The sequence below is a fragment of the Pleuronectes platessa genome, chromosome 14 (assembly GCF_947347685.1).
Source record: "Pleuronectes platessa chromosome 14, fPlePla1.1, whole genome shotgun sequence".
Taxonomy (NCBI): Eukaryota; Metazoa; Chordata; class Actinopteri; order Pleuronectiformes; family Pleuronectidae; genus Pleuronectes; species Pleuronectes platessa.
This window is the reverse complement of record NC_070639.1, coordinates 22,831,014-22,858,494: the sequence shown is the minus strand read 5'-3', so window position 1 is coordinate 22,858,494 and position 27,481 is coordinate 22,831,014. Positions and strand designations below refer to the sequence as shown.

The window sequence follows — 27,481 nt, the reverse complement described above, 5'->3', positions numbered from 1 at the left end:
AAAGTGTCAATATTGTGTTGCTGTGTTCGACTTTGTACTATGTAATTAGCTGCCTTTGGTGTTATTTGTCTTCTTTGTGAAAGCAAATTGTAAGGACTGTTAGTAAGTGTGCTATATAATATAGGGTATTATTAAAAGGTATCATTAATAGCAACAATGATAATAACACTTATTGATATTATTATTATGTTATTATTGTTGTTGTTATTATTATCTTATAGTAATAAAGATGTGATGTGAAGAAACCACTGAACAAACACACAAACAGCCTCCAGGCTTTCATCTCTATCTATTTCGTTTGCTTTGATGTGCATTTATTTCGTTGTCTGCATAAAGACCAAACACACAAAGTTGTGTTATCTCTTTGTTCAGGAGGGGTCTCTCTCCTCTCATGGCAGCATCTCGTCACCTCCGCCTCCAGACAGAGGAAGAAGCCATGTGCAGGTAAACAAGGAGCCTGGTGTGCAAGGTGATTAGAAGAAATTGTAAACAGTGACACGTTGTGGTGCGTGGATCACTGACTGTGTGTGTGTGTGTGTGTGTGTGTGTGTGTGTGTGTGTGTGTGTGGCTTTCCTCTTCTCTTTCCTGAAAGGCTCTCGCTAATCCGGTCACGTGACGCTGGTCGTGTATATTCGAGGCTGGCCGCGCACACAGCGCACACAGAGCAGAGAGCCGCCGCGCAGCGTCGTGCAGAGCCCCGCACCTCCCGCAGCTCCCGCAGCCTCCCGCAGCCCGGACACACACTCTTATTTGTCTTTCCGACTTCAGCTACAGTGTTAGCTAAGTTTGGAGAGGAGGAATCCGCCGCCCGCGTCCTGTCTCCGGCTTGTTGTGGTCGAGTCGCTCCGCTGCTCGTGTCCCTCCAGAGAAGAAGCACAAACAGCCGCCGCAGCAGCCGCAGCTCGAGCAGCACCGAGCGGGTAGCGTGTGTCACCCGGACCCGTGCACCATGGAGAACCCCGGAGCCAGGACCACATGTTGCGGTGGGTTCTCCCTCACTCCTCCTCGTGTTGTGATGCTGTGTGCGGGATGGACACGGAGCCTGTGACCGTGGATCGGGCTCCGTGGGCTGTGTGTGTGTGTGTGTGTGTGTGTGTGTCCGCTGTCACTGTGTGCGGTGAACGCGGGTAAAGCGGTTTGTTGTTGTTCTCCTGATGTGACACCACAGTGTGTGTGTGTGTGTGTGTGCGTGTGTTTGTGTGTGTCTGTGTGTGAAGAAGCTCCTGACATGATACATGATGTTAGTGGGTCAACGGAACAATACGCGGAGACCTCCAGTCTGTGAGCTGTAGTCTCTCTCTCTCTCTCTCTCTCTCTCTCTCCCTTTCTCTGTGTGTGAACGCGGGTAAACAACACCCCCCCCCCCACTCTCTCTCTCTCCCCCAGATGTGGACCCCCAGCTGTTGCTCAGTGAATTTGGTTCTGACGTTTCAAACGTGTTTCTTTTCTTTCCACAGGATCGATGCGAGATTTCTTCACTTCCGCCAAATTCCTTATTTACATGGGCCACGCGCTGTCAACATGGGTGAGTGAGACATTGGAGCTGCCACAGGTCACCAGAGACACACGGAGAACACGTCACCACCATACATGTGTGTGTCTGTGTGTGTGTGTGTGTATGTGTGTGTTTGTATTTACACTGTCAGGACAGGTCACTCAGGGTTGTTCACAAAGGGGGCCACGATTTACCCCCTTGTTTAGTCTTTGATTAAAAAGACTAAATCACTAGATGCATTTTGAAAATCCATCCATATTCGATCATATTGTTTTGCTCAAAAATGCTGAGAAAATAACAAATTATCATATTTCTTGTTAGTTCAACCGATCAGCTGAGGACAGTGTCTCTGCTGGCAGGCTACAGCAGAGACACTGTTAGCTTATATGACACCCTAGGTGACCTTAATCCACCCCCCCCCCCCATCCCCCTACACACACACACACACACATGCACAGACACGACACCCCCATTATCTAGTGTACGGGAAGTAATAAATAAATAAATTACAATCTAAATGCGTGAATTAGTTTCATAAAACACAACTAAGGTACGAACACATGGTATCGTTTGCATTTTCCCTATTTGCAACAACTAAAAGAAACACAAAAACACACTTGCACAAGGACCAACAACGTGTGCTGTGTCAGAATAGGCAAAGCAACAATGTTAAGCAGTGTTAACAGAGACATGAGGACATGAGGGGAGTAGGAAGGGGACGTTTTATGAAGGACAGTGTGTGTGGACAGGTTGGGACAGAGAATCTATAGTGGGGAAGGAAAAACGACAATCTCTCCAAACTCTTACTCACATTGGTCATGTGATGCTGATAAAAACGGATCAGGCCTCAGCACAAAGTTTAGCTGATAATGATTTGACTTTTTATTTTGGCGCGTGACTCTGTGTCAAAGGCAAGATCACAACTGTTATAACAATGAAGCCTAATTCAATTATACCAAGTATTATGTGAAAGCTGAATATTGTTGTGATATAGGCCAGTTCATAACTCCATGATCCACGACACTGTGTAGGCATACTGTGTATACTTTATTTTTGAATGTCTTATTATTGTATTGACAATATGTTGTACTATTTCATTTGGAGGTTATTAACTATTGAATATGGATATTTATATATAAGTGTTACTCCACGCTTTGTCAAGTGACACTATCCATGCTTCTGATAGAGCTATTTGAATTTATTTTGTTTTATTTTGATGTGTCAGGCCCTCTGTGTCCACATGAGGAAAGCACAATGTAATATAGGAAGGGAAATATCACAGTAGGGTTAAAGAATTTCTAATTTCAGTTTAGAAAATTAAAAGCTTCTTGCAAATGCTGCAAAAGTTCTGAAATTTTTTAATTTAACTTAGAATTAAAGTTTTACCTTAACAGCTGTTCTAAATAACGTAACTGGCTATATGGTCTACATATGATTTGTTTTCATTAACCAAGCTAAACTAACTAATGTGTCATTGTTATATGTTACATGACTGTCATTACAGTACAAATTATATGTTTCCCCTTCGTGGCTCACCACAATACTGGTGTTTAAAAATAACTCTCGAGATGGAGTGAAGTGAGGATGGTGAAATCCTTTCAGGTCTCTCAAGAAGGTTTCTCAATCTCCTCTGCACAATCAATAATCTAAATTCCATTTCCCAGGGCGACCGAATGTGGAACTTTGCCGTGGCCGTGTTCCTGGTGGAACTCTATGGGAACAGCCTGCTGCTCACGGCCGTGTACGGGCTGGTGGTGGCCGGCTCCGTGCTGCTGCTGGGAGCCATCATCGGAGACTGGGTGGACAGAAACCCCAGACTCAAAGGTAAGGCAGGACAAAAGAGTCTGAGGCCTGTCTTTTTAATAGATTGTGTTAACGCCCCCCTCTCTATCACAGATAGATGCACCTCTTGTGCAATGTGCATCCAGGGGAATTACGCAAAAACACTATTAGATTAGATCTGTGGGGGGGAGCTGTGGGGAATGTATCCAACTTTCTTGTGGAAGCGCTAATGAACTAATTTCCTGGACAGAAATCTGTTGTCCCTGATCACGTCTCTGTCCCTAATGCTCATGGCGGTGTCTCTACAGTGGCCCAGACCTCGCTGCTGGTCCAGAACAGTTGCGTCATCCTGTGTGGGATCCTCCTGATGGTTGTTTTCCAGTTCAAAGAACAGCTCGTGAATCTCTACAGCGGATGGATTCTGGTGAGAACACCCCCCCCCCCCCCCCCGCCCCCCCCCCCACAAACCAAACCCCCAACCCCCACACCACCCGCTACACACTTCGCTCTTTCAACGGGAGCTTATGGGGATTTTCACTGGAAGCATTTTTACTCCTTCTCATCCAACGTATAGTGACAGAGCACTTTGGTTGTTATTTAGTTTTTAAGGAAAGAGAATATATAATAATACAGCTTTTTTCTTATTTCTTTATACTCTTATACATTATAATATACATTATACTATCTCCTGCTTTTAGGTCAGTAGTTAAATCAGGGTTATTGTTTGGATAGTGATGGTTAGTGTTTAAATTAAATAATAAACAACAGATAATTGTTGATACATAAATAGAGGGTCTATGAATTAAGGAAATGTAGAATAGGTTCTAATTAAATTAAAGTATATGCTATAACTACATAAATAGCTTTACAGTGTTATTCCAAACAAATATTAAGATGTAATAAGTGCTTCAGTGTTAGGGTAAGTCACCAGGACGTTGACTGTTTGTCTATGTAATGACCTAAAACAACTGTTGTGTAGTTGAAATCTTGTGTCAGAATGTCCACGTGTTTATGGGCGTCGTGGATGCCATGTTTCCATAGTAAGGCGATCACTTGCTCATTAGTGAGCTTGGAATAATAATTCAGCAGTTACAGAACAAAGCTCGCTGTGGTGCAATCCCAGTTTCTCAACTCAAAGACGTGGAGTCTGCAGCTCACTGAGCCCGAGGGGCTGAGTTCCAAAGTGGGACGGTGGCCGTCCGTCAAGGGGACGAGGACGCTGGTGTGTTGGGTCGAGACAAAGGAGAAAGTGTTGAGGGGAAAGTGTCCAATGCTGCTCCTTCCCTGAATTTGTGGGACACCTTTGGGTTCCCAAAGAAAGGTGTGAGGGTTCACTATCTGGGAGAGTTGAGAGTGTATGTTTGTGTGTGTGTGTGTGTGTGTACGTGTGTGTTTGGTGAAACAGGAGACCGAGTGTCTCGTTGAAGACTGAGCAGTCAGCAGGTTCTTCAGGCGGACAGCGAGAGAGAGAGAGCGAGAGAGAGAGAGAGAGAGAGAGGAATGTGGCCTGGCCTGTTGTAGGATGTTTCATGTTCTGTCCAGCTGCATTACAGTGAACTTACAGCTCAACAAACAACAGCCGTGGCCAGTGTGTTTAACAAATAGGCGTTTTCTAGATGAAATAATCTCTTTGTTATAATATTTCTATCTTCTACTTGATAATTGTGGCTGCAGCTGAGGTCTAATGCTGAGTGTTAGAGAGCCGTCACACTGTTTGTCTGTAAACAGCAACATTCACAGATTGTTATAGATTTGTTCCACAGGAAACTATTGATTTTGTTGTTGTTCTTTACATAAGATGACATGTGACAGCAGCAACTTAAAAAAACCAAGTGTCATTTCACAATCGTTTTGTGCATTTGGGTTAAAAGAGGCAAGTACCATGAATCTCAATGTGTCGTACAGTGTATATCAGCATTTAAAGGCTAGTGTTATTATATATTTAACTAACTGTCAACAAATTAGATCACAAAAACCAAAACTGAGCATGTGTGAATTCATTTGCATCTTCCCTGTTTGTGGCACTTAATTAGCAAAAGTCCATTTGTACCTGAACACTTGCATCTATAAAAACTAGATATACCAGAAATATAATATAATATAATATGTTTCCTTAAACAGCTGAACACTGCGGCTTTAGCCAATTTTACTGTAAATAGTGTATTTGTTAGGAACAACTTTCAGCTGTGGATCAATACACATTTGCTCCAGTTCACTGGTTCCCACCACTGGGAGATAAATCCAAGGAGTCAAAGCTTTATTAGAATAGCAAGAATGAAAAGTGGATGAAAATCAACGTCACTTTTTGTCTGAACCTATTATTAGAATACCCTGTGATGAAGGATTAGCTGGTTATTGTGTGAGTGTCTGTGTGTGTTTGTGTGTGTGTGTGTGTGTGTGTGTGTTAAAGTGCAACAGAGGAATAACACAATCACTGCTTGTTATGAGGATCTATATATTTTTGTTTTTCAAGGTTTAGAACTTTAAGAGCTCTGATCTTTAATGACCTGATATTGATGTTGAACTTTGTCTTTGGTTTTTTATTTTTTAGACGATTTGCTACATCCTGGTCATCACCATTGCCAACATCGCCAACCTGGCCAGCACAGCGACCTCCATCACCATCCAGAGGGACTGGGTTGTGGTGGTGGCAGGTCAGGACAGCAGCAATCTGGCAGGTCAGTGGTTCTTTTTACTCGCTGCATTGATCGGTGGCCGCACGTGACCTGTTATCAGATGAATCCTCAGCGGGGCAGACTTTGAATCCTCGGTGCTGACTCGCTCTCGTTCTTCACCTTTCATGTCCCCGCTGTTTCCCCTGATCGTTGCAAGCTTTTTAAAAGATTTGCTATAAAAGATGTGTTGGAAAACATTCGCAACAAATGTGAACTTGATGACCTGTAACACTGTCACGTATAAATGTGTACAACCTGCACTGTTATGATAATAATGAGCATTAAGCTACATTTCTTGTATCCAACAGACATGAATGCTACAGTGCGGATCATTGACCAGTTGACCAACATCCTGGCTCCCATGCTGGTGGGCCAGATCATGTCCTTTGGCTCCCCTTTCATCGGCTGTGGCTTCATCTCTGGCTGGAACCTGTGCTCCATGTGTTTGGAGTACGCTCTGCTGTGGAGTGTCTACCAGAAGACACCGGCCCTGGCTGTGAAAGGAGGACAGAAAGAGCAGCAGCAGGAGCTGAAACCGCTCGGTCCCCAGAAAGGTAGCTGCAAGAACCTTGGTCTGTCTGTCTGTCTGTCTGTCTGTCTGTCTGTCTGTCTCTCTCTCTGTCTCTGGCCTGTCTCGCTCTGGCCTGTCTGTCTGTCTGTCTGTCTGTCTGTCTCTCTGTCTGTCTGTCTGTGTCTGTGTCTGTGTCTGTGTCTCTGTCTGTCTGTGTCTGTGTCTCTGTCTGTCTGTCTGTCTGTCTCTCTCTCTGTCTCTCTGTCCTTCTGTGTCTGTGTCTATGTCTCTCTCTCTCTCTCGCTCACTGTCTCTCTGTCTCTCTCTGTCTCTGTCTGTCTGTCTGTCTGTTCATTATTAATAAAAAGGAAACAATCAGAATAACTGCATCTCTCCTGTCCTCTGCCCGGTTGCAGAGTTAGAGAATGGCCAGAGTCCTGAGGAGTCCTCCCAGCCTCTGATGAATGAAGCCTCGGTGGTGACCAAGCCCGACTCGCCCAAGGAGCGCGGCTGCTGGTACCAAGTGTCCGAGCCCCTGCGCACCCTGAAGTTCGGCTGGGTGGCCTACTACAACCAGGACATCTTCTTCGCCGGCATGTCCCTGTCTTTCCTCTACATGACGGTGCTGGGGTTCGACTGCATCACCACGGGCTACGCCTACATGCAGGGCCTCAACGGCTCGGTGCTCAGCCTGCTGATGGGGGCCTCGGCCGTGTTCGGTATCTGCGGCACCGTCGCCTTCACTTGGGTCCGCAAGAAATGTGGCTTGATCCGCACGGGCTTCATCTCCGGCATGGCTCAGCTCACCTGCCTCATGATGTGCGTGGCCTCCGTGTTCACTCCGGGGAGCCCCTTCGACCTCAGCGTCTCGCCCTTCGAGGACATCTACACCCACTTGGTTGGAGAGAAGACCCTGCCCAATTCTGACCTGGGCGGCATCCACATGGTCGTGAATACCACTATGGCTGCGCCGACCGAAGAGGTACCCCCTCTGCAGTCCTACATATCCGTCAGTCTGCTGTTTGCTGGCGTCATTGCTGCTAGAGTTGGTGAGTACAGAAGTTCCCCTTGTTCTTTTCTAGCCCTGTGTTAGCAGTGGTTATCCGGATGGGTTGTATTTTATTGGATTGTGGAGAGATGTACCATTTCTTTAAAGGAGATCCAAAGTGCAAACCATGATAGATTGCCCTCGAGGTAAATGGTGCAAAGTCCACGTCGAGGTTTGATTTGTGTATCAGAAAGAACATTAGCATACGTCGACAGTAGTGAGTCCGTGCTTTCTTGGAATGTTCACTTCCTTCCATAAGATTATAAAAGGCCAGTTTATGACTTCCTAATGGTGACTCAAGCAAGAACCCTCAGGTCCACAGGTTGAACGTTTTCACAAGTCACTGTAGTTTCACAACGGATCTCAGCGTCTGTCAGAGCAATATGTGCAACCTTTGATTCCAATAATATGTCCTGATAATCGCTGCTACAGCTACTGTTCTGCGTCATTTTTAATGTGGTGGTAAAAATGCCTTTGGGACTGACTGTTGATCTCTCTGCTGCAGGCCTGTGGTCCTTCGACCTGACGGTGACCCAGCTCATCCAGGAGAACGTGGTCGAGTCGGAGCGAGGTGTGATCAACGGCGTCCAGAACTCCATGAACTACCTGCTAGACCTGCTGCACTTCATCATGGTGATTCTGGCTCCGAACCAAGAGGCCTTCGGGCTGCTGGTCCTGATCTCGGTCTCCTTTGTGGCCATGGGTCACGCCATGTACTTTAGATTTGCCTTCAAGAGCATGGGCGCCCGGCTCTTCGTCTGCTTCTCGCCGGAGCAGAAGGTGGAGAAGGTGGAGACGCCGGACAGCCTCTCACTTCCCACCACCGTCTAACCCCGTCAACGAGACTCTGTCCTCGGTACATAGCTCTCAAGCCTTTTCCCGGCCCTGCGTCTTATTTATCCAACTAACAGCGTAGCTTGTAGCTGGCGGAATGCTAATGCTAACAAAAACCAGAAAACATGCAATAAACCTTCCCTTGTTATGCGTGGCCATTAATAAAGCATTAATCACTAGCTGGAGGACGTGAGTAGAGCTTACAGTCGTAGAAAAGTAATCCATAGTAAGAATCTTACGTAAGGGTTTCTCTAACTCTTTCAGTCTGAGAATCAGAGCCTCTATCCGTCCATGCTCACACGAGGATCCATCACGTCAGGGCTCGTGACCCCATTACTTTGGTCTTTTAGAGAAACCAGAAGAAACAGTCTCCTCCTGACTGCCTGGATCGAGGACCACTGTTCCCGGTTGTAAACGGTGCTTCTGCTAACAAAAGGGCAACAGGAGGGAGAGACGCTGCAGGGAAGCAGGCGCTGAGGCGTGAGTGAAGGTGAAGGGCGGGGGGGTGTAGGTCTGAGGTCCTACACCGAGCGCATCCCTCATTTCAAACACTTGCCTTTCAGTCGCCTGTCATTGGTGCTGTAGCTACATCCGCTAGCTGTTCTCTGGTCGCCTTCTCGTGTCAGATTACATGAACATGTATGACGAGCGGGTCAAGGGCGTCTTTTTATTTGACCAAACTGGGATCCAGTCTCTCTAATGCATCGTGATAAGGGTTATGCAATGAGCTGTATTTATTCAGGAAAGGCAGATGATGTTTATTTTTTATTTGTAGGAATTGTATCATCAGTATTGTGCCATAAGAGACAAATGATAAATCCTATGCACCCTTGTCAATAGTCATCTCACTTACCAAAGTCAAGTCCACACGTGGCATAAGAGGAAGTGAGGGAAACCAGTTATCTGTCCGAAGCATTCCAAATATATCAGGTGTCAGTAGTGTAGCTTCACTAATGCTTCCAATAACCCAAGAATATCTGAATATGTCTAACCCACTCTAAGATTGTACTTAACATGTTTGTGTCTTTCCTCTTCTTTACATGAATAGATTCATGTTGTCACCTTTTGATTTTTTTATGTTTTGATTTTTCCTTTTTTTAATCATGATTGTTGTTACACAGGCACTTTACGTGATTGACATCTGTCATTACACCCAATGCGTGATCAGGTATTTGATCAATGTTTTTGCACAAGGCTGAAGTCCTGACCCCCCCCCCCCCTCCCCCCTGCACAATCATATTTCAACCAATCATAGCCGTCCTCTCAGTTTCTTCAGGTGCTGTGGGGGGAACTGTGGTTCTAGAATATTTCCCTCAGCACCACAAAGTTCATGAGGAGAAGCTGGACCAGCTCCTGTGGAAAAGTCTGAATACACTTCCTCTAAAAGTCAGAGCACAGCCGTTTGGGGGGGGGGGTTCCACTCTCATGTCTCCGAGCTTCAGCAGCGAAGGAGACATTCTTACCAAAGTCAAAGTTCTGTCTTCTGTGGACTTCTTTGGCTTGGCAGCACAGAAATCGTTTGTTTGCCTGCTACTCTTCCTCTGAAGTGATTTAACTAAACGAACGTTGTCTCGTCTCCAAAGCAGTTTCAAATCCCAGACACTGGGAATGTAGCTTCTCTCTAATCTATGTATGTATAACCTCCTTCCCGCCTTCAGTAACTTTTCTGACGCCTTACTCTAAGCCAGCATTGACCGCTGTTAAACGCACACATGTGATACATCGAGGATTAGTAGCCGCACCACACCCAGGTACAGAAGAGTGGCCAGTTTCTGGGAAATGGCGGGGGTAAACATTTGGGTTGGACACAGCGGTTGTGGCAACAGGTGTTCGGAAACAGAGGGTTTCTTTCTTGCTGCTTATTCTCATGAAACCTGGTCAAAGAAAGTGGTGCTGAGTCGGGGGGGCCACGAGCCGAGAACCCACCGGCAGCAGAGCTTCATGTCCATGTCCCACCCGGGTTCAGTGTAACCTCCAACTCAGGCTGGGCAGCAGAGCGACAGCTTGGTCAGTCTACTGATTCAGGAATATAACACATGGCCATACATTTTAATGTAAATAAATGTCAGTAAGTTTAAACTTGCATAAGTATACAATTGTAAAATGTACAAAAAAAAAACTTTGTGTATACTGTGTTGTGCTGTTTGTCTGAAAACTTGTTTTTTTTACATGTTTTATATACCTAGTGTTAACATTGTATGTTAAATTGAAGTTTCTTAAAGATTTTTCAAATTTTTGTACAAAGCAACTACTGCATATCATCTGTAACACATACACACACATACACACAAACACACACACAGCAGTGTTATCGTTCAATAGGCAGAAACATTCAATCATAAATGGAATCAAATTGATTTGTACGTAATAGTTGCACTCCACTCCATATGAGGGCGTTGGCACTGTTTGTATTGCATGAAGTCTTTTGAATAAAGAAATTCTTTACAATCACCTGTGTGTGTCGGTGTGTGTGTGTTTGTGTGTGTGTGTGTGTGTGTGTCGGTGTGTGTGTGTGTGTGTGAACAGTGGATTACGGTCCCTGTTTTGGGCTTGGCTGCTGATGTGAGTCCACATACCACAGACGAGTCAGCTGCTGATTTCCTCCACGTTCCCTCAGGCAGCCGGTGCTAAGGTGACCGGCTGTGAGCTGAGCTGGATGATCTGGACTTGTGTGCCTGCTCTCAACACAAAGAGTGACCTGGTTTTTTTTTTTGCAACACAATCGACAGAGGGGCTTGGCCTTGCTGCGTTTTGAGTTATTTTAGCATTTTGTAGCATTTTGAGTCAGTTTTATTCCATATTTTACAACTGCTCATTAAAATCAGCCACGTAATGAGGGTCATATCAGGAGCTTGCACCACATTTCGAGGTTTGCATAACGCACGGATCCAAGTAAATACAATAGAACCTTTTTTGAATCTGTAAGCATTTATCACATGTATAACCTCTTTCTTCAATTATAGTCAAAAGGGATTATTCTATTTGGATCAATAGATATATATAAATAAAAACGCCCATTGCACATTTCAACAAGGCAATTTAAAGTTCTTGAAATTGTTTGGTAGGGTTACTAAGATACACAAACTGATTGTGCACGTTAGATTTGTTATTTTATGACTTTCAAAAGGTGCATATGTATCATCATAAAAAGCTGTGAATCGTAAAAACCTTCATTCTTAGACCTGAGTACTCGAGAGGGACAGTAGTGAAGGTCCAAGGTCGACACACAACAGTGAACCGAGCCTGAAGAGAAGTGCTTACAGTGGAGCTATCGCTTCCCTCGTCATGTGCAGATGAATTAATTTTTTTTAAATGAGCACTTTCAAAAAAAACAGGGGAATCTTCTCGTCCTGTCAGCATCTTCTGCCGAGGCTCCTGTGGTCACGTGCTTGTGGAAACCAAAGTTTGCCTTTCACTGTAAATTCAAAGGTGAGATGAGAGGATTGATGAGAGCGGCTGATAGGGACAGTCGGGTGTGAGAGGTTTAAACATGACTCCATTTCAGTTAGTCATTTCAGGCATAGATATAGGATACAGCTTGACACTTGTATTACTGACACCTGGGTCCGTCTGGATCTCTTTCTTTACAGGAACATTTTGGGGAGACATGCAGATTGGTTCTGAGGAGTTATTAGAATAGATTCAACTTTATTGTCATTGCACAGTACAAGTACTAAACGAAATGCAGTTCAGCGTTTAACCAGAAGTGCAGAAAAAGGCAGTAAAATGCAGTGTATTGTGCGTATTTAAATTGGATTGTAAACAAATAGATATGTACAGTAGTACAGTATTAATAGGTATTGTATAAGAACTATGAGCAGTAGGAAATATATATGGAATAATGACCAGACTCCAACGTCAAGGCTTTCTTCTATTCACACTGGATCTACTTTACAGGCGCAGCTCATATCAAGTCAATAAAAGTGACAGATAACGCGTTTGGGGATTTGATAAGGAAACATAGGGTGACCCAGTTCACCGCCACAGCTCATGCTACAACTCGATATCAAACAAGATGCAGAAAAACAATCCTTCCTCGGTGGTGGGAAACCAGAGGTGGTTCAGAGGCAGCTGATTGAGAAAAGGAAGTGAAAACTGCTGAGATCCAATCAAACGGTCTTATGTAACCCCGGGTTAACAGCACTCGACCTCCTTCTGACACGGCTCTGTCAGGACTTCACGATTTGTTACTGTCTCCAGTTTACAACCCCGATAACGTCAAGGTCCTGGTTTACATAAGGACAATTAACTGTTCATGGTTCAAATAACTGGATTATCCAACAGACAGGCACAATGTGGGGTACTGGGGGAGAGGGGGGGGGGGGGGGGCTCGTTACTCCTGAAGGCCCCTAACTGGCTATACATTTGTGTCACAGTTCATGAGCTTACACAACATGTGGAGCCGTCGGCGGTTTACATTACATCACACATCACTGACCTTGGAAAAGGCAAAGTGTGGAATCTTGAAGGTGAAGCTGAGGGACGAGTCAAACATCGGTACAGAAAGGGATACACCCCCTTTTTATTAAATCTCAAAGCATAGGAAAATGGGTCATTCTACACAGATGTGCATTCATACAGTGTCTATGTACAGTTGTCACCTTGGTTTTAAAATCATTGATTCACGGAGGGTTTAATTAAGAGTTTTTCACCAAAAATGGAAGTGATGTGTTGATTGTGAAACCAAACGTAGAGCAGTTAATTTAAGGTCAAATAAAACTTTATCTTGAAAATCTAGACGTGCTTCTATCACCTCAGCCCATGAGGTTATGATTTCACCCCCGTCCTCCACCAAGAAAGAACTCACAACATGTTGGCCTGGATCCAGACAAAAGGTTCAGATCCGGGAAGTGTTTTTATCACGTTGTGAAACAAGTTGTTTCTACATTGATTTCTTAGGGAATGATTCATGGATGAAAGAAGAGAATTTAGAAAGGTCTGCTGGGCCTTAGTGGAGCCGTGTGCTCTACTGAGGGTCATTCCAGGATAACATGTCCATAATTCTATCACAAGGACAAGACACTTTCAATCAGGGAGGGGTTCTTCAACGCCTGGAGGTGATTCTTTATTTTACTGTAACAATAACTAATAACTTCCCAACTGCACCTTAGTTTCCCTCCAACGGACTCACCTGTAACAGCCTGTCGAGCGCCTGAGAGTGCATGTTGTGTTATGTAGAGGTCAAATGAAAAGCTGAAAGTAATCTATGAAACATCCAACTTCTACATCTCTAAATCAGAAGCATGAATTCAAATGATCCGACCTACTGAATAAAAGGAGACAGATATTGAAGACAAAAGATTTTCAATCAAATCTGTAACGTCTTTACTGAAATACAAGTCAGCAGAAGAATAACAGAAACCTTTAAAAATGACTATGGGCTGTAATTCTATATTTTAAAAACATGATGGGGATTATTGATCCTCGTATTAAACAGATTTATGTATTTTCTTTTTAATTAGAGGAATGTATAAAACTGATCCAAAGGGTCAAATAACTGCTCAAATATTTTTGTTTTGTACTTTCTAGACCTTTTTCTTGCAAAAGGAAATTCAGTCTTATTTATTGAAGTAAAAACATAAACATGACATGGAAAACAATCTGTGTATGTGGTGAAAACTTTGTACAGACACTGCACGTGTGTGTGACTTTCTGTTTTTGTCCATGATCACGTGTCCAGAATGTTTGACATCCAGCCTTGATCCAGCTTCTTCACTCTCCTCACTTCCCTAATCTGGGCTTTTGTCAGGGGGCGGTCAGCAGCATGAACGTACTGGTCGACCACTGACCCCGCCTCAGGTCTCGAGGTGCCAGATTCCATTTCCTCATCCGAGTTCTCTTTATCGCTCTCCATTTCCTCTTCTACATGTTTGTCCTCCTCCCTGAAGCCCGGGAACATGCATGACATTAGCTTATTTTCAGAGATCAACAAGAAGTCAACATTTCCCATGTGCACTGGGGCCAGGATCTGAATATGCTGAGTCACGAGAGGCCCGAGTTCCAGAAGTGCTTAGTCACGTCAGACCAACAGTGTTTAAGTAAGTCTGGCAAATATAGATTAACATTCAACAACACATTTTTGACTTAGAACTAGAGCCAGACTGAAAGGGATTTTTGGGAGTCGCTACATATATCAATATTATAAAGAGTAAAACACTGATACTTATTTCTGAGGTGTGAAACTGACCTGGAGTCTGTGACGGAGATGAGCAGAGACTGTACAAACAGGGAGCAGAGGAAAGAGGTGGAGGGCAGGACATGGGCTGGCGTCTGCAGCAGCTGTTGGAAAGACGAGGTTTTTTAACAACTGAATAAATCAGAGAATAAAAAAAGATCTGAAAATCCTAAAGAAGATGAGGATGCATAAACAGAAACTTCTCACTCACTCGAAACCAACTTACTGTGGACTCAAAGTGAATATGTGGGGGTCTGAGGACAGAGGGTGCTGTGTGCTGCACAGACTGTGAAGCCCCCCCGGAGGGAACTGTGTGGTATTGGACCATATGAAATAAAACTGTCTGGGCTTAATTCACACAGGACTGAATTACTGACCTCCTTGATGGCAGCAGAGCCCTGAGGCAGAGGGCTTCTCTCTGCAGACAGGACGCTCAGCGGGTCCTGATTCTCCTGCTGCTGCCGGTGCTTCCCCAGCAACAGGGAGAATGGAGTCATGGCAATGCTGTCATCGATCACCAGCTAGAAGTGGTGGGGGGAGGGGGGATGGGGGGATGGGGGGGGGGGGGGGACACAGGCAGAGTCAGGGAAAGCATGAAAACAGGTCAGCAGTTTTAAGAGGTGAAAAACCGACAGGGATCCACAGACGGCTTGTTCACTGAGGGGCTTCAGTAAACACTTGTAACTTTAGCTAAACACAATCAGCTGGATGTTCACCACAAATTCCTCTGTGATCATTTCCGAAGAAAACACATGATGCAACAACCGAACACAGGCAAAAGTCCAGCTTGATACATTCAACATGTTCCACTCGGGTGTGAGCACGAGGACCAGCTGGCTATCAGAGATCCACTCTGGTCCAGGCAGAGCTCAGAAAACTGCTGCACACATCCTCCAGTCTACATGAGACCGTGAATGGTTAAAGAGGCCGGCATGAAACTGATGGCGAGCGGTGATCTGTCCACGTGTGACTGTACCTGTTTGCTGGAGGCCATCAGTTTGTCCTCCTCAGCTTTGGTGCTGAAGGTCATGAGGTCCTGCAAGAGAAGAGACAAATAAGTCAACTGCATGGAAACAGTGGGATTCAGAATATGCAAGGGGAGCTTCACTTTAACTCAACATCAAATGTATCTAGAATTTTATCACCAGGACATTCAGAATGATCCTGGCAGCAAACCAGTAACAGATTAAAGATTTGGTTTGACCTAAATCATCCACTTCCTGCTCGCAATACATTTAGTTCCCGCCCTTTCTTATATGAGGTTTTAGGGCTGGAGATTATTTCACTTTAAGACGAAAACATAACTGATATCTTATCACCCTATAGATTATGAAGTAGGCTGCTCTCGGGACAATATATTATAAATATGCCACCAGAGGAAAAAACCTGTAAGTGGAGCGCCCCCTTTGGATCGGTCAATGCATTGCCCAAAAAAACTGCTGAAGCACATCGACCCAAAGATAAGATCTAAACAACCGAGTGGAGGTTTAATACAATTTATTATTATTATTTGCTGCAAACCAGATTCTAAAATACAGTCAAAGCTTCTCCGAGGAGTGGAAGCAGCAGATTAACACCCATGAGAATCACATGTTGTATGTTCACATGTCCACGTGACTTGATCCATGTGGTGACCAACAGAACAAACAACCTCCTACAAGTGGAACCCGTGTTAAATCTCTAGTTTGAACAGAACTCTTCCCTCGCGGGTGTTTCGGTGACCGTCGTGTTTACCATGTAGGGAGTGAGGAAGTACAGCTGGGAGCGGTTGAGCCACTGGCTGCTCTCCTCACAGCTCTCCAGCATCTCCTCCCTCGGAGCGAAGACAGCCCGATTCACCTTCCCTGAACACACGGCCTTCTGGGAAAACAGTGGCCGGGGCTCATTGGGCTTAAAGACAAACACTGAAACAGAGAAGGGGAAACAAAACGTTGTGAATCAAATAATGAGTCAAAGTAGTAACCAACCGGGTTATGTTCTTAATTCACCCTCTTGTCATAATAACCCAAATATGTTGCAAGGATTTAGTGACATCTAACTTCTAGGGGGGGCGATTGCATCGTACTGGGACAATGCTACTTGCTTATCAGGTCTGATTTGTGCTACAGGATCATTTGATTTATAAAAACATGTTTCCTGTGTGGTTTGAGATGAGTTTGAATTTGAAGCTCACAGTCAGTGGATCCAGCCTGGTAGCAGAAGGCGGCAATATTCTCAGAGAGAGGGTCCACCAGAAGAAGGCTGGTGGCCATGGCGGTGCTCCACTCCACTGTAAGAAGAGCACAGGAGGAAAACAGAGGAAGAGAATGAGTTTTGAATCTAGTAGTGAGGATGGACAAATCAAATCATCTTAATGAATGTAAACATGTGGCCTCACAGGAGCAGGTGAGCAGGTTCCAGCAGCAGAGCAGGCTGTTGTCAGTGGCTCCCAGCAGATACTTGGAACAGCTTAGTCGCCCAAAACAAAGGTGCCTGCAGGAGAAACAAAATCTCTTAAGTTCCCCTGTGACTGAGAAGAATCCCAAGTACATCCCCCTACCACCAAGCTCCACACATATTTCACAGGATTAGCGTTTGAAGAGTTTTTCGCTTTGAGGGCTTCAAATGGGAACTGGTAAGCAGGGTCTGAACACCCACCATGAATCAATGACACGTGAATCAATGACGGACGGCTTTTCAGCCTTCACATTCCTGCCCTCGACATTTTACTTCATGCAAACCTGTGACATTCCCATGAACAAGATGCATTAATGAATACTTGTCAGATCAGTTGTGTGAGTTTTAGCAGCCAATGGACACTGAGCCATGGAACAGAATCCAGAGGTTACGAGTAAAGAGAGGAGTCGTGAGGTTGGAAGTGAGACAGTTGACCCAGCTCTACACATCCAGAGGTGGTAGTTATGCAAGGGGCACTTGGCAGCTGTCTATTAACATTTTACCCCAACATTCAACTCACAGATTCACTTTCAGTAACTAAATTAAACACAAACTGCCGTCACATTAGAAGAGCTGGTCCGATTGACCTTTGCTAAAGCTCTAGACTGAGAAACCTTTAAAAGAAGCTTTCCTTCTTCATGTCTACAGTGGGTTTTGGATCCCTTTCAGAAAATATACCAAAAAATGAGCCAGCATTTGAAACCTTTTTCCCCGAAAAGAAGAAACTAGCACCAGCAGTTTTGTGTCCTTGATGACCTGGGAGGCCCCCCCCCTCCCCAGCAGGAGGGGCAACCGCCAACATTTTTGGGAGTCAAGCAACGCAGCAAAACTTGCATTCCGTCCCGCGGCCGACAAGCAGCCCCTCTTCTGCTCGGGCGGGTACGTCTCCTGTCTGCTGTGAAGAAACAACCCTCTGGAACTCTGCCAGCGTGTTGAAGAGGTCATTGAACTGCTGGAGGACGTCCACCGACGAGGAGGTTCAGAGGCAGCCACACTCTAGAACAGCTAGTGTGCTACGCTTCAACGTCAGATTCATCTTAAATATAACATGCTAGACTCTCTCCTGCCTTTTTCTTGTCAGCCACAAGGTGGACTACGTGACATTAGTTGAAATAACCCTGAAAATAATCCCTAATAAATGGTTTTTCTTATGTTTGAGTGAGATTTGGTGGAAACTACAGAGTCCTGCAGTGAGTTTATGTATTTAGGAAAAGTCCTTTACTCAAATTAAGAACACCTTTCTAACACTGGGCAGGATTTATTCTGCTCACCACACCACAGGCACTGTTACTGTTTAGACTGGTCCTTCTGGGATGTTTCTGTCCACAGAACTGCTGCTCACTGTTTTTTTTTTGTTTCTCTAGGAACTGATACTCAAACCAGCACTTAGACTAAACTCAATAGAATCGTTCTTCTGTCTCTGCTACCTGTCCAGTGACGGTACCCTGGCACAGCTTTCTTTGGTTTCCATTTGTTCAGCAACATTTACAGCCAATGCCTGATGCTTCCTCTGTGATTTTAGGCTGCTCCAATGCAATCTGCCTCTTCTGTCAGCTTCACAGCGAGACCTCATGATCGCGATGATCACAGCTTAAAGGGTGATTCTAAAAAAATGGAAATCTGTTTCTCCTCTGTACTTTAATAAATGCTGTAATGACATGGTTTCATGTAAAGTAAGTAAAGGAAGACCACAGTATACATCATTGACGCTCAACACCCAACCCTCCTGAGTGTGTGTGTTTGTGTATTAGTGTGCATGTGTGTGCTCTGACCTAATAGCACCTGGCGGCTGGGACAGAGTGGTCAGGAGCTCCCAGGACGACGGGCTCCACACAGTCACCACCTCCTGGAAGCTGACAGCCAACAAAGAGCCGTCGGCTGAGAAGCAGCAGGACTCGGGCACCAGCCCGTGGTAGGAGCCGACAAAGTCACACGACCAGGAAGAAGAAGAACCTTCATCTGTGAGCAGGCAGGTTGAGATTAGTGACAAATAAAGGCTGAACTGGTGAAGGATTAAATTGACTTGGTGTGTTGACTTGATTCTTACAGATGCCTTCGAGACAAATAAAAATCCTAAATCATGGTTCTTCAGAACACTTTGGATAAAATAATCCACTGCATGGCCTGAATGGAAGGGGGGTGCACACACAAAATCTGAAGAATCAGAGCCAACAACAGAGAAACTCTTATGGGGTTGTTATGGGAAGATATTCTAATATAATCAGACTTTCAAATCGGGTAATTTGGTTTGTTTAGCCTCATATTTTAATGTGATTTCAAGCAATATACAGAATACAGCTGCCTGACAGGGCTTTCTCTCCCAGACCAAGGAAATGATGCTATGCAGAATGGGAGACTGGGATTGGACCGCCAAACTTCTGACTAGTGGACGACATTCTACCACCCAATATACAAGTTAGTATTTTTCATTTTTTAAATTGTGCCTTTGCTCTTATGATACCTGAAAAGTGCGTGGACTTTAAAAGAGCACAGTGCTTGTAGATCAGCACCAAAAACAGCAGAGAAAGTCGGCAAGTTAAAAGAGAGAGAGTGGATATTACCACACTTGTAACAGTTCAGTGAAACTTCTGGTAGAATAGACTTTCAGGAATAGAGCCAGAGTACTAACCCTGTGTGTGGGCTGCTTCAGCCAACTGCCAGGCTTTGAAGTGTCCGTCCTTGCTGGTGGAAACCAGCATGGTGGTCTGGCTGCCGGCGGCATGGCAAAAGCACATGGCTGTAATCCGCGCCTCGTGGGGAGCCGAGATGGTCGTGTTCAGCACAAAACTGTAAAGAGATTCGGTAAGCATCTTGGGATCAAGAGGAAAAAAGTATACGACAAAGGGCTCTGCTATTATTACTAATAATTATTTTTATTATTACTATCAATAAGATAATTACAGCATTGCGGTTGTATTCCTCAGACAACCAGTGCAATTTCTGTGTACATATTTCAAAATTTTCCCCCCAGATCCTTTTCAAGGTCACGGTGACCTTTGACAACTGAAACATAGATCGCTTTATCTTTGAGTCTAAGTGACAAGCAGTCACTCGAGCAGTCTTGAAAGATCAAATACAAGAGGCCAAACATATGTTTGTAAAGCCAAGGGAATTGTGTCAGATGTGTTGAAATACCCTACAGGCTATTATGTCACATTCACAGTAACATGAGGTCACAGTGACCTTTGACCTCCAGGCACCAAAAATCGAATAAGTTCACCTTTAAGTCCAAGTGAATGTTTGTGCCAAATGTGAAAGAATTCCCTCAAGGTGTTTCGGAGATATCGCGTTCACAGGACGTAAGTACAGACAACACAAACCCATTAGATAGATAGATAGATGGATACTTTATTAATCCCATGGTAAATTTAGGTCATCCAGTAGCTTATACACTTAACCAACAAACATACATAAAACACATTGCAGGTGCATGAATGGGTCTGAATCTATGGTACAGATTGCAATGATGTGATTGTGTCAGTGTCTAGTATGAAAGTGTTCTTGTGCTGCTGGAGGTGATGGTACTCCGGCCATTGACAAGGCTACGAACACCACAAGTCTAAAGTACAAACTCTCATGAATTTTGTCCATATTACTGATACAGAAAAATCCAATTGACTTCAGCTTACCTCTGTGTTTGTTCATCAAATGCCCACAGCTTCAGATTAAGCTCCAGATCGGCGGACTTCTGTTGTCGTTCCTCAACTGTTGCCAGCCAGTCTCCAGAGGAGGTGAAGGCCGCCTTGACCACCTCAAACTGCTGCAGGCCCTCCTCGTGAATGTATTCCTGCTGCACAATGTCCAGCTGCACAAAACACACAAGATGGGAATCAAGGTGCTGCTGTTGTGTTGATTGAGCATATGGATAAGAAGGGATTTGTGTTCATGTCATCAGAAATGGTCTATATTTTAAAAAGGGTTGTTAAGAAATTTGAAATTTCAACTATATGTATAGAATTTCAGGAGCAGAAATCACAATGTCAACAAAAGCTTTTAAAAATAACCCCAAAACTCACTTGGTGTGTGTGTGTGTGTGTGTGTGTCATCCGAAACTCAAAGGGCTTACATTGTACAGCAGTTTGTCTCTTTGGAGTGAGTAAAACTGCAGGTGGCCTGGCTTCCCGTTCAAAACCATGGCTTTGCTGTGTGGGTCCACCATCAAGTCTGTCCTCACCCCATCTCCTGCACCAGAACAGACAACACAAAGTTACTTCTTTCCTTCCATCTTAAATAGCAGCCAACAACTTTTTTCTACTTCAAGTCAAGGAACAAAAGTTTTGGGGGTTTGAACATTGTTGGAAACATTTAGGAGAATCTAAGTCCACGAGTCAGTGTATAACATAGTTCCAGTTGTTGTTAGACAACTTAATGAAGAATTGTTTACATCTTTAAAAGCTCCTTCTATATTAGAGGTATGTTTTTATGTACGAGTCCAAACCAGTACTCACCATTGACCAGGCCTTGAATGACAGCTGATACTTTAACACAGCTCTGGATGATGGTGATCTCTGGAATGACAAAGAGACAGAAGTCAGCTTTCCATTAACACATTCCTCTCATTTCTATTTAGTTACCACAGCTACTAATTAAGGGTTGAGCTCCTTACTGTTGTCACTGTGCGAGGTACAGAACAGTGCTCCATCCGGTGAGACGACAATGTGTGTGATGGCAGCACCGAGGCGGGGCAGGAAGTCCTTCTCGCTCTCTTGGTTGTATCGCCATTGGACAAGCACCGATTCCACACCTCCACTCAGCAGGTTGGTACCTGGTCAAAGAAACCAGACAAACAATTGTGAAACCAGACAAACAAGCAGGTCAATATTTAGCAGATTGGATTCTACTTTATTGCATCATGGATTAGGAAAGAGACATGAAGTGTGTGTTTACCTTCTGGAGTGAAGCACAGGGAGCCGACAGCACCGTGGTGCCAGTGCATCGTGGAATACGTGTACTCCTTCTTTTGGTTGAAGTTTCTCCTGAAAGGTTAAACACACAAATGAAGTTTCACCTTCCTCAGATAAACAACCTTCATCCATACGGTCTGCACACACTGCATCCTCCAAAGCACTGGAATGTTGCCTTAAACGTTTAAAAGTGGAATTCACTGCAATTAATATGAAACTAAATATCAGCAAAATTCTCCAAACTAATGGTGCAGCAGCTGATTGGTCTAAACACTGGGTGTGAGTTTATATGCTTCAAGTTGTAACTCCACTCACCACAAGCGGATCTTTCCATCCTCGTGCCCGGTGGCAATGCAGTCATCCTTTGGGTGACACACAACGCATGTGAATGTGTTCTTTCCTCCCTTCTTGTTGTCTTCTCTGAGGAAAAACCTAGTAACCAACACATGGACGGTTTTAACAAACATCCTCAGGGCTTTGTGGGAACACGTTGGTTTGTACATCTTGTTTTTATGATTATGATAATTTGTCTCCATACTCTTTTAGAGTCTAATGAACAAGAAATGCGACTAAAGCATGTGAAAGAGAATATGTGGTGATCTCTGGCTTACCTGTATGATTTCTGCTTCTTGAAGAAGAAGACCTCCAGCTGCTGAGCTTTAACTGAAGCAATATATTCCCCCTGTGAGAACAATAACATTTGCTTACTACCACAAAAGAAGCTGGATTTTGATTCAAGAAGGTTAACACAGATCTGCCTTCAATAACTGTGTCAACTTGAAGTGAGGTCTGTCCTATTTTGTCCTACATTAGACATGCTACGTTTTTATTTGTGAATTGAAAAAAGAGCCAAAGTTCGTTATATAATTATTAAAGTGTTTTCACCCATTTGGATTTATCAAGGTTTTTGTGGACAGTCTGAATTAAAGCTATAGATATCTCTCTTGGCAAGAAATATATTGTCTTAAAGGTTCAGTGTGTAGAATTTAGTGACACCTAGTGGTGAGGTGGCATATTGCAGCTGAACACCACCCACCTCACCCTCCCAAACATGAACCTGTGGTGGCTTCAGTTCTTAGAAAAACTCAAAAGAGGTTTAGTTTGTTCAGTTTGGGCTACTGCAAAAAAAACAAAACATGGTGGCCTCCTTAAAGTGGATCCCCTCATGATGTAAATATAAAGTATTTAAATATAAAGGCTCATTCTGGATTAAAGAAACAAATTTGCACAATTTAGATGAGCCACTAGTGAAAACATCACAAGGATTATTTTCTATTAAATTTCTGCCAATAGATCCTTTCACCTAAATGTAACCCACTCAACCTTTAAGGACTATTTTAATTTGGCAAAGCAGAGGAAAGGTTACTCAGCAAGCCTTAAATCCAAAGTCCTGCTGATAGTGTGAGTGTGTGGGGGGGGTGTCAGCAGTGGTGTGTGTGTGTGTGTGCGTACCCCTCTGCCGAAGTCAATGGCTGCGGGCTTCGAGGTGACGTCTGGAAGCACAGCAGAAAACTCTCGGGCCTCAACCACCTGTTCTGCGCACTGCCGCAGTTGAACCGCAACCAGCTGGAACAACTCTGTGCAAAAAAAAGACATAGACACACAGAGTCAAAAAATCTGCATATGACACACTCTTACCCAGTGACCTCCTACCCAGTTTCTACTTTGCACATGCTAAAGCCCCCGTGAGAGAGAATGTTTCTAGAGACTCCTGCAGGTATAAAAAGGAAAACCCTCGGCCATCCAATGATAAAACCAACAAAACCACTGTCTTTCATTTGAACAATAGGTTGTTGTAAATGTTTCCGTGAAGTCTTGTTCTGCGCATTATCAGACACTTTTGGGGTTTGGGTCCATCAATAAGATTACCCACTCACATTTTCTTCAATCAAAGCCCAGTCAGTGTCTAATAGATGCTGAGACAGATGAGGTAACAAACTGAAGAAATCCTCCCAGTCAACATACCGGATCCTTGGTCACTTTTGGCGGTAACAATAAAGATGACTCCTTCATGGTTTGCAGATGTGTAGATGGAGTAGATTGGGTATCCGATGACATAAGTCTGGAAGAGATAACACAGCTGTCACCGTGGTGTTCAGACATCAGAGAAAATGCATCTGGCCACGAGTCCTTCACTTCTGTGTGGCTGCATGTACATATGGCCTCAGTGTTGGGAAAAAAATAAATAAAGGATACCCCCGTGAGTCAGATTAAATCTAAGACAGAGTTGACCGGGTGTGCATGTGGGTGCTGGAATGGGATGAGCCACAGTGAATAAAACAGGCGAGAGAAGATATAACAAGAGCTGTACCTTAATAAGGATTCCATCTGTGAAGTCCCAGAGTCGGACAGTGCCATCTAGTGAGCAGGAGTAGACCTGCAACAAGACAAGAGCTCATCAGCACAGGAGAAGAAAGGGAAAATGTGGATGTTGGCGTATCACACATAAGTACAATGTCAGGAGGTACACTGCAACATAATTTTCAAATGTTGTGCAAGCTTTTTTTATTATTAAATATTTGACTAAAGCAATCATATACTTCAAACCCTAGCATTGCTTACAGAAATAACTCATAGTAAGATCTGTCCTAGCCATGAATCCAAAACCTGCTTTTCATAAAATGGAGTATTAGGGCCACTTTGAGGAAGACATTTCAAGAATAATGTTGTAAAAAATAACAAATAAAGTCAGTGTGGGTCCTTATTGTGTAGAAACAGTTTCTGCACCATCTCTTCAATTGTCCTGATACTTGTGATAATGTTGTGCTAATGATTTAAAGTATTTAATTATTTGTGAAACCTAAACTAAAGTATAATTTAGCAAAATGCTCCATATTCCTCATTTGAATGTAAGCTACAGACTGATTTTCTGATATCCTCTTATAAAATGTCCCGGAGTCTCAAATTAGAACTTTATTCTTATAATATTATGACAATTTCTAATAATATTCTGCGGCTAATCTGTGTTACATATCTGTACATTAAATATCTTTTAGTTTAGGGCTAAGGCTCAGACAGAGCAAACCTTTATCTTTAGTCCTCTTATTCTATTAGGTAATCAGGGCATTAAAAGAATGTAGTTTATTTGTAAACAAGTTCTCTAGAGAGAAGAAAGATAAGTGTAATAAAAATTAAGAATAAAGATGCCACAGTCAAATTTGAACAAGATCCAGTCGGTTTTTTATGTTGTGTTCTTTAAAAAGGTTCAGTGTGTAAGATTCATGTGAAAGGATCTATTGGCAGAAATTGAATATAAACTAATTGTACAAATTGTTGTTGACTTTGCCCTAGAATGGGATTCTTTATATTTCAATACTTTATATTTAACTTCGGAAGCGGGTCCTCTCTATGGAGGCCGCCATGTTTTTTTACAGTAGCCCAAACTGGACAAACTACAACTTTTGAGTTTCTCTGACACCTGAAGCTACCACATGTTCCTGTTTGGAAGGGGGGGGGGGGGGGGGGAGCGGTGTTCAGCTGCAACATGCCACTTCACCAATAGATGTCACTAACTTCTACACACTGAACCTTTAAGATGAGAGTCTCTGTGGTCGAGCAGCTCTCAGATCATGTCAGAAGTTGTGTTGCTCCTCTGTGTGTGATGGTGGAGCTGTTGTGTTGAGACGCGTGTACCTGCAGGTGGTTGGAGGGTCTGAGCCGGACCCCCGTCACCAGGCCGGAGTGTCCCCGCAGGTCGTGGACACACTCCTCGGTGGCGGTGCTGAACACCTTCACGCAATCTCCCGAGGCGCACAGCAGGAAGCTGCAGCGACGTCAACACACAGTTCAACACGAGGAACTTTCACTTCATCAACTTTATCAACTCAATCTTCATCTTCAGCTTTAATGTGCACGAACGAGCTGCGGGGAGTTTTTGTAAACAGCAGCGGAAACATGGGCAGCTCGTGTTGCTAACAGCTAGCAGCTAGCACCGGCTTTTCAACGTAGACAACCGGAAACACCGCGAGGATATCGTTCACCGGATAAAACACACAATGGGATTGAATACACACACACTAACCTGGAGTCGTTGCTGATGACAGGCTCCCTGAAGTTGATTTTACTGCCTCCTCGGTGAACCACGCGGACGTCCCCGTGTTCAACCATGTTTTCACCCGAGTAAACTCTCACCCCTGACCTCTGACCCCGCCTCGTTGTGTTTATGCGCCGCTCAGGGAGCCAGTGTTACTGACGCGGTTACTGCCCCCTGCTGGACTGGAGTGTAGTGGGCCGGCGTTAGGATGAGAGATGAGTGGATGGAAGAGACATTTATTTGTTCTAAGGCTCGTACACAATAAGTTCTGACATGGAGATGATCAGATGTTCTGGCTTAATATTTAATCATATAATATAACATATAATATTTCACAAAAATGTAACTCTCCCTAGAAACATCTGTCACTGTATGACTTTGTATTTGGACAAAACTTTGTATTTAAACACAAACGAGACCATTTGTTTTTCAGGTTAATCTGCTGAATTTCAACTAGATAAACAACCTTTATTTTTTAATAAATATAACATTAATTAACATGATCATTTCACTGTCCAACCCACAAATTAAAAACCCTGTCCTGCATGTGTGACTATGGGGATCCCCCGCTGGCTGCGAGGATTGGCTTGTTTATCCGGATCCACTTAATAAAAAAAACATGATCCTCTCTCTCTCTCTCTCTCTCTCTCTCTCTCTCTCTCTCTCTCTTCTCTCTCTCTCTCTCTCTTTAAACTTGATAAAAGATTGGCAGATTCAAATGGCTCTGAATAAAGTGGACCCACTTCTGGTCCTGCACGTTGAAGCACCTCATGACCGTGTGTGTGAATGATGTATAAGTCAATATGATTTACAATTTGTTGCCTTGTATTAATGTTATAATTACAAAAGACTGTTATCAATATTATGATGTCATCATGTTTGTAATTGTGATAATGATAAAGTTGTGACTTGTTTGATTGAGTCTCTTTAGCGGGCTTCATGATTTATTATAAACTTGTGTGACAGTATGGTTTCACTCCTGATTGTGTCTCTGAATTATTGTGTTTTAATCTCAAACGTCATCATCCAGCCATATACGTACACTCCGGCTGTTCATGCAGTGCCTCTGCCCCCCTGTAGATGGCAGCACACACTTTTACATGTGTTAATGTGATAAATCCCAACACACACACTGTACTTTGCAGTGAAAGGATCAGTTAATTCAGAACCTCTGTTTTTCATCAATTCACTTTAATAGTTATGGATCAGTCAGTGAACTGTCACAAATCTGAATACCATATTCAAATAGTTTGTCGCTAGATGTTCATTGGGCAAATATTACATTGTTTAACATTATTATAGTTTTTACTGTCCTAATTGGCCAGTGACTGAATGTCCAGGTGATGGTTTATGACTTCTGGCTGCAGGTCCCTGAGCAGGAAGGGTCAACTCTGCTCTTTAATAATAAGCATTTATAGTTCAGACACACTTTATCCCTTAAACCGTGTTAATGTTCACATTGCACATTTTAAATCAATAACAAAATAAAACATATCTAAGAATGAATGCAGGGACAAATTAAGTCAGATACCATATAGTCAATAAATATCATTATCACGTCCCCATATTGTATCAGTCAATCAATCA

General features: G+C 43.7%; 2 protein-coding genes across 2 annotated transcripts; one reads left to right on the top strand and one right to left on the bottom strand.

Moving 5' to 3' along the window:
• The first annotated feature begins 680 nt into the window (after positions 1-680).
• Positions 681-10,797, top strand: slc40a1 (solute carrier family 40 member 1). The gene is made up of 8 exons (XM_053440703.1): positions 681-984; positions 1,459-1,526; positions 3,161-3,320; positions 3,587-3,702; positions 5,830-5,956; positions 6,262-6,507; positions 6,881-7,513; positions 8,018-10,797. The coding sequence occupies exons 1-8, from the start codon at positions 951-953 to the stop codon at positions 8,341-8,343; spliced, it is 1,710 nt and encodes a 569-aa protein (XP_053296678.1). The 5' UTR covers positions 681-950; the 3' UTR covers positions 8,344-10,797.
• A 2,043-nt stretch (positions 10,798-12,840) lies between these two features.
• On the bottom strand, positions 12,841-26,004 carry wdr75 (WD repeat domain 75). The gene is made up of 21 exons (XM_053440702.1): positions 25,883-26,004; positions 25,495-25,624; positions 24,173-24,238; positions 23,827-23,923; positions 23,314-23,438; positions 22,473-22,543; positions 22,177-22,293; positions 21,845-21,933; positions 21,564-21,722; positions 21,406-21,465; positions 21,024-21,139; positions 20,587-20,762; positions 19,587-19,744; positions 18,730-18,916; positions 16,899-16,993; positions 16,695-16,790; positions 16,256-16,425; positions 15,498-15,557; positions 14,899-15,042; positions 14,534-14,625; positions 12,841-14,228 (listed from the first exon to the last, which is right to left on the bottom strand). Exons 1-21 carry the CDS (start codon positions 25,966-25,968, stop codon positions 14,015-14,017), a joined length of 2,508 nt encoding a protein of 835 aa, XP_053296677.1. The 5' UTR covers positions 25,969-26,004; the 3' UTR covers positions 12,841-14,014.
• Between the last annotated feature and the right edge of the window lie 1,477 nt (positions 26,005-27,481).

Bases quoted from the DNA above. Each gene is read 5' to 3' on its own strand.
- slc40a1 (XM_053440703.1), top strand. From the start codon at position 951: ATGGAGAACCCCGGAGCCAGGACCACATGTTGCG. The intron at 3,321-3,586 runs GTAAGGCAGGAC...GTGTCTCTACAG, and splicing joins CAGAAACCCCAGACTCAAAG to TGGCCCAGACCTCGCTGCTG. The intron at 7,514-8,017 runs GTGAGTACAGAA...TCTCTGCTGCAG, and splicing joins CGTCATTGCTGCTAGAGTTG to GCCTGTGGTCCTTCGACCTG.
- wdr75 (XM_053440702.1), bottom strand. From the start codon at position 25,968: ATGGTTGAACACGGGGACGTCCGCGTGGTTCACCGAGGAGGCAGTAAA. The intron at 19,745-20,586 runs GTAAGCTGAAGT...ATCTCTTTACAG, and splicing joins TTTGATGAACAAACACAGAG to TTTTGTGCTGAACACGACCA. The intron at 16,994-18,729 runs GTCAGAGCACAC...TTTCTCCTGCAG, and splicing joins CAGCCGCCAGGTGCTATTAG to GCACCTTTGTTTTGGGCGAC.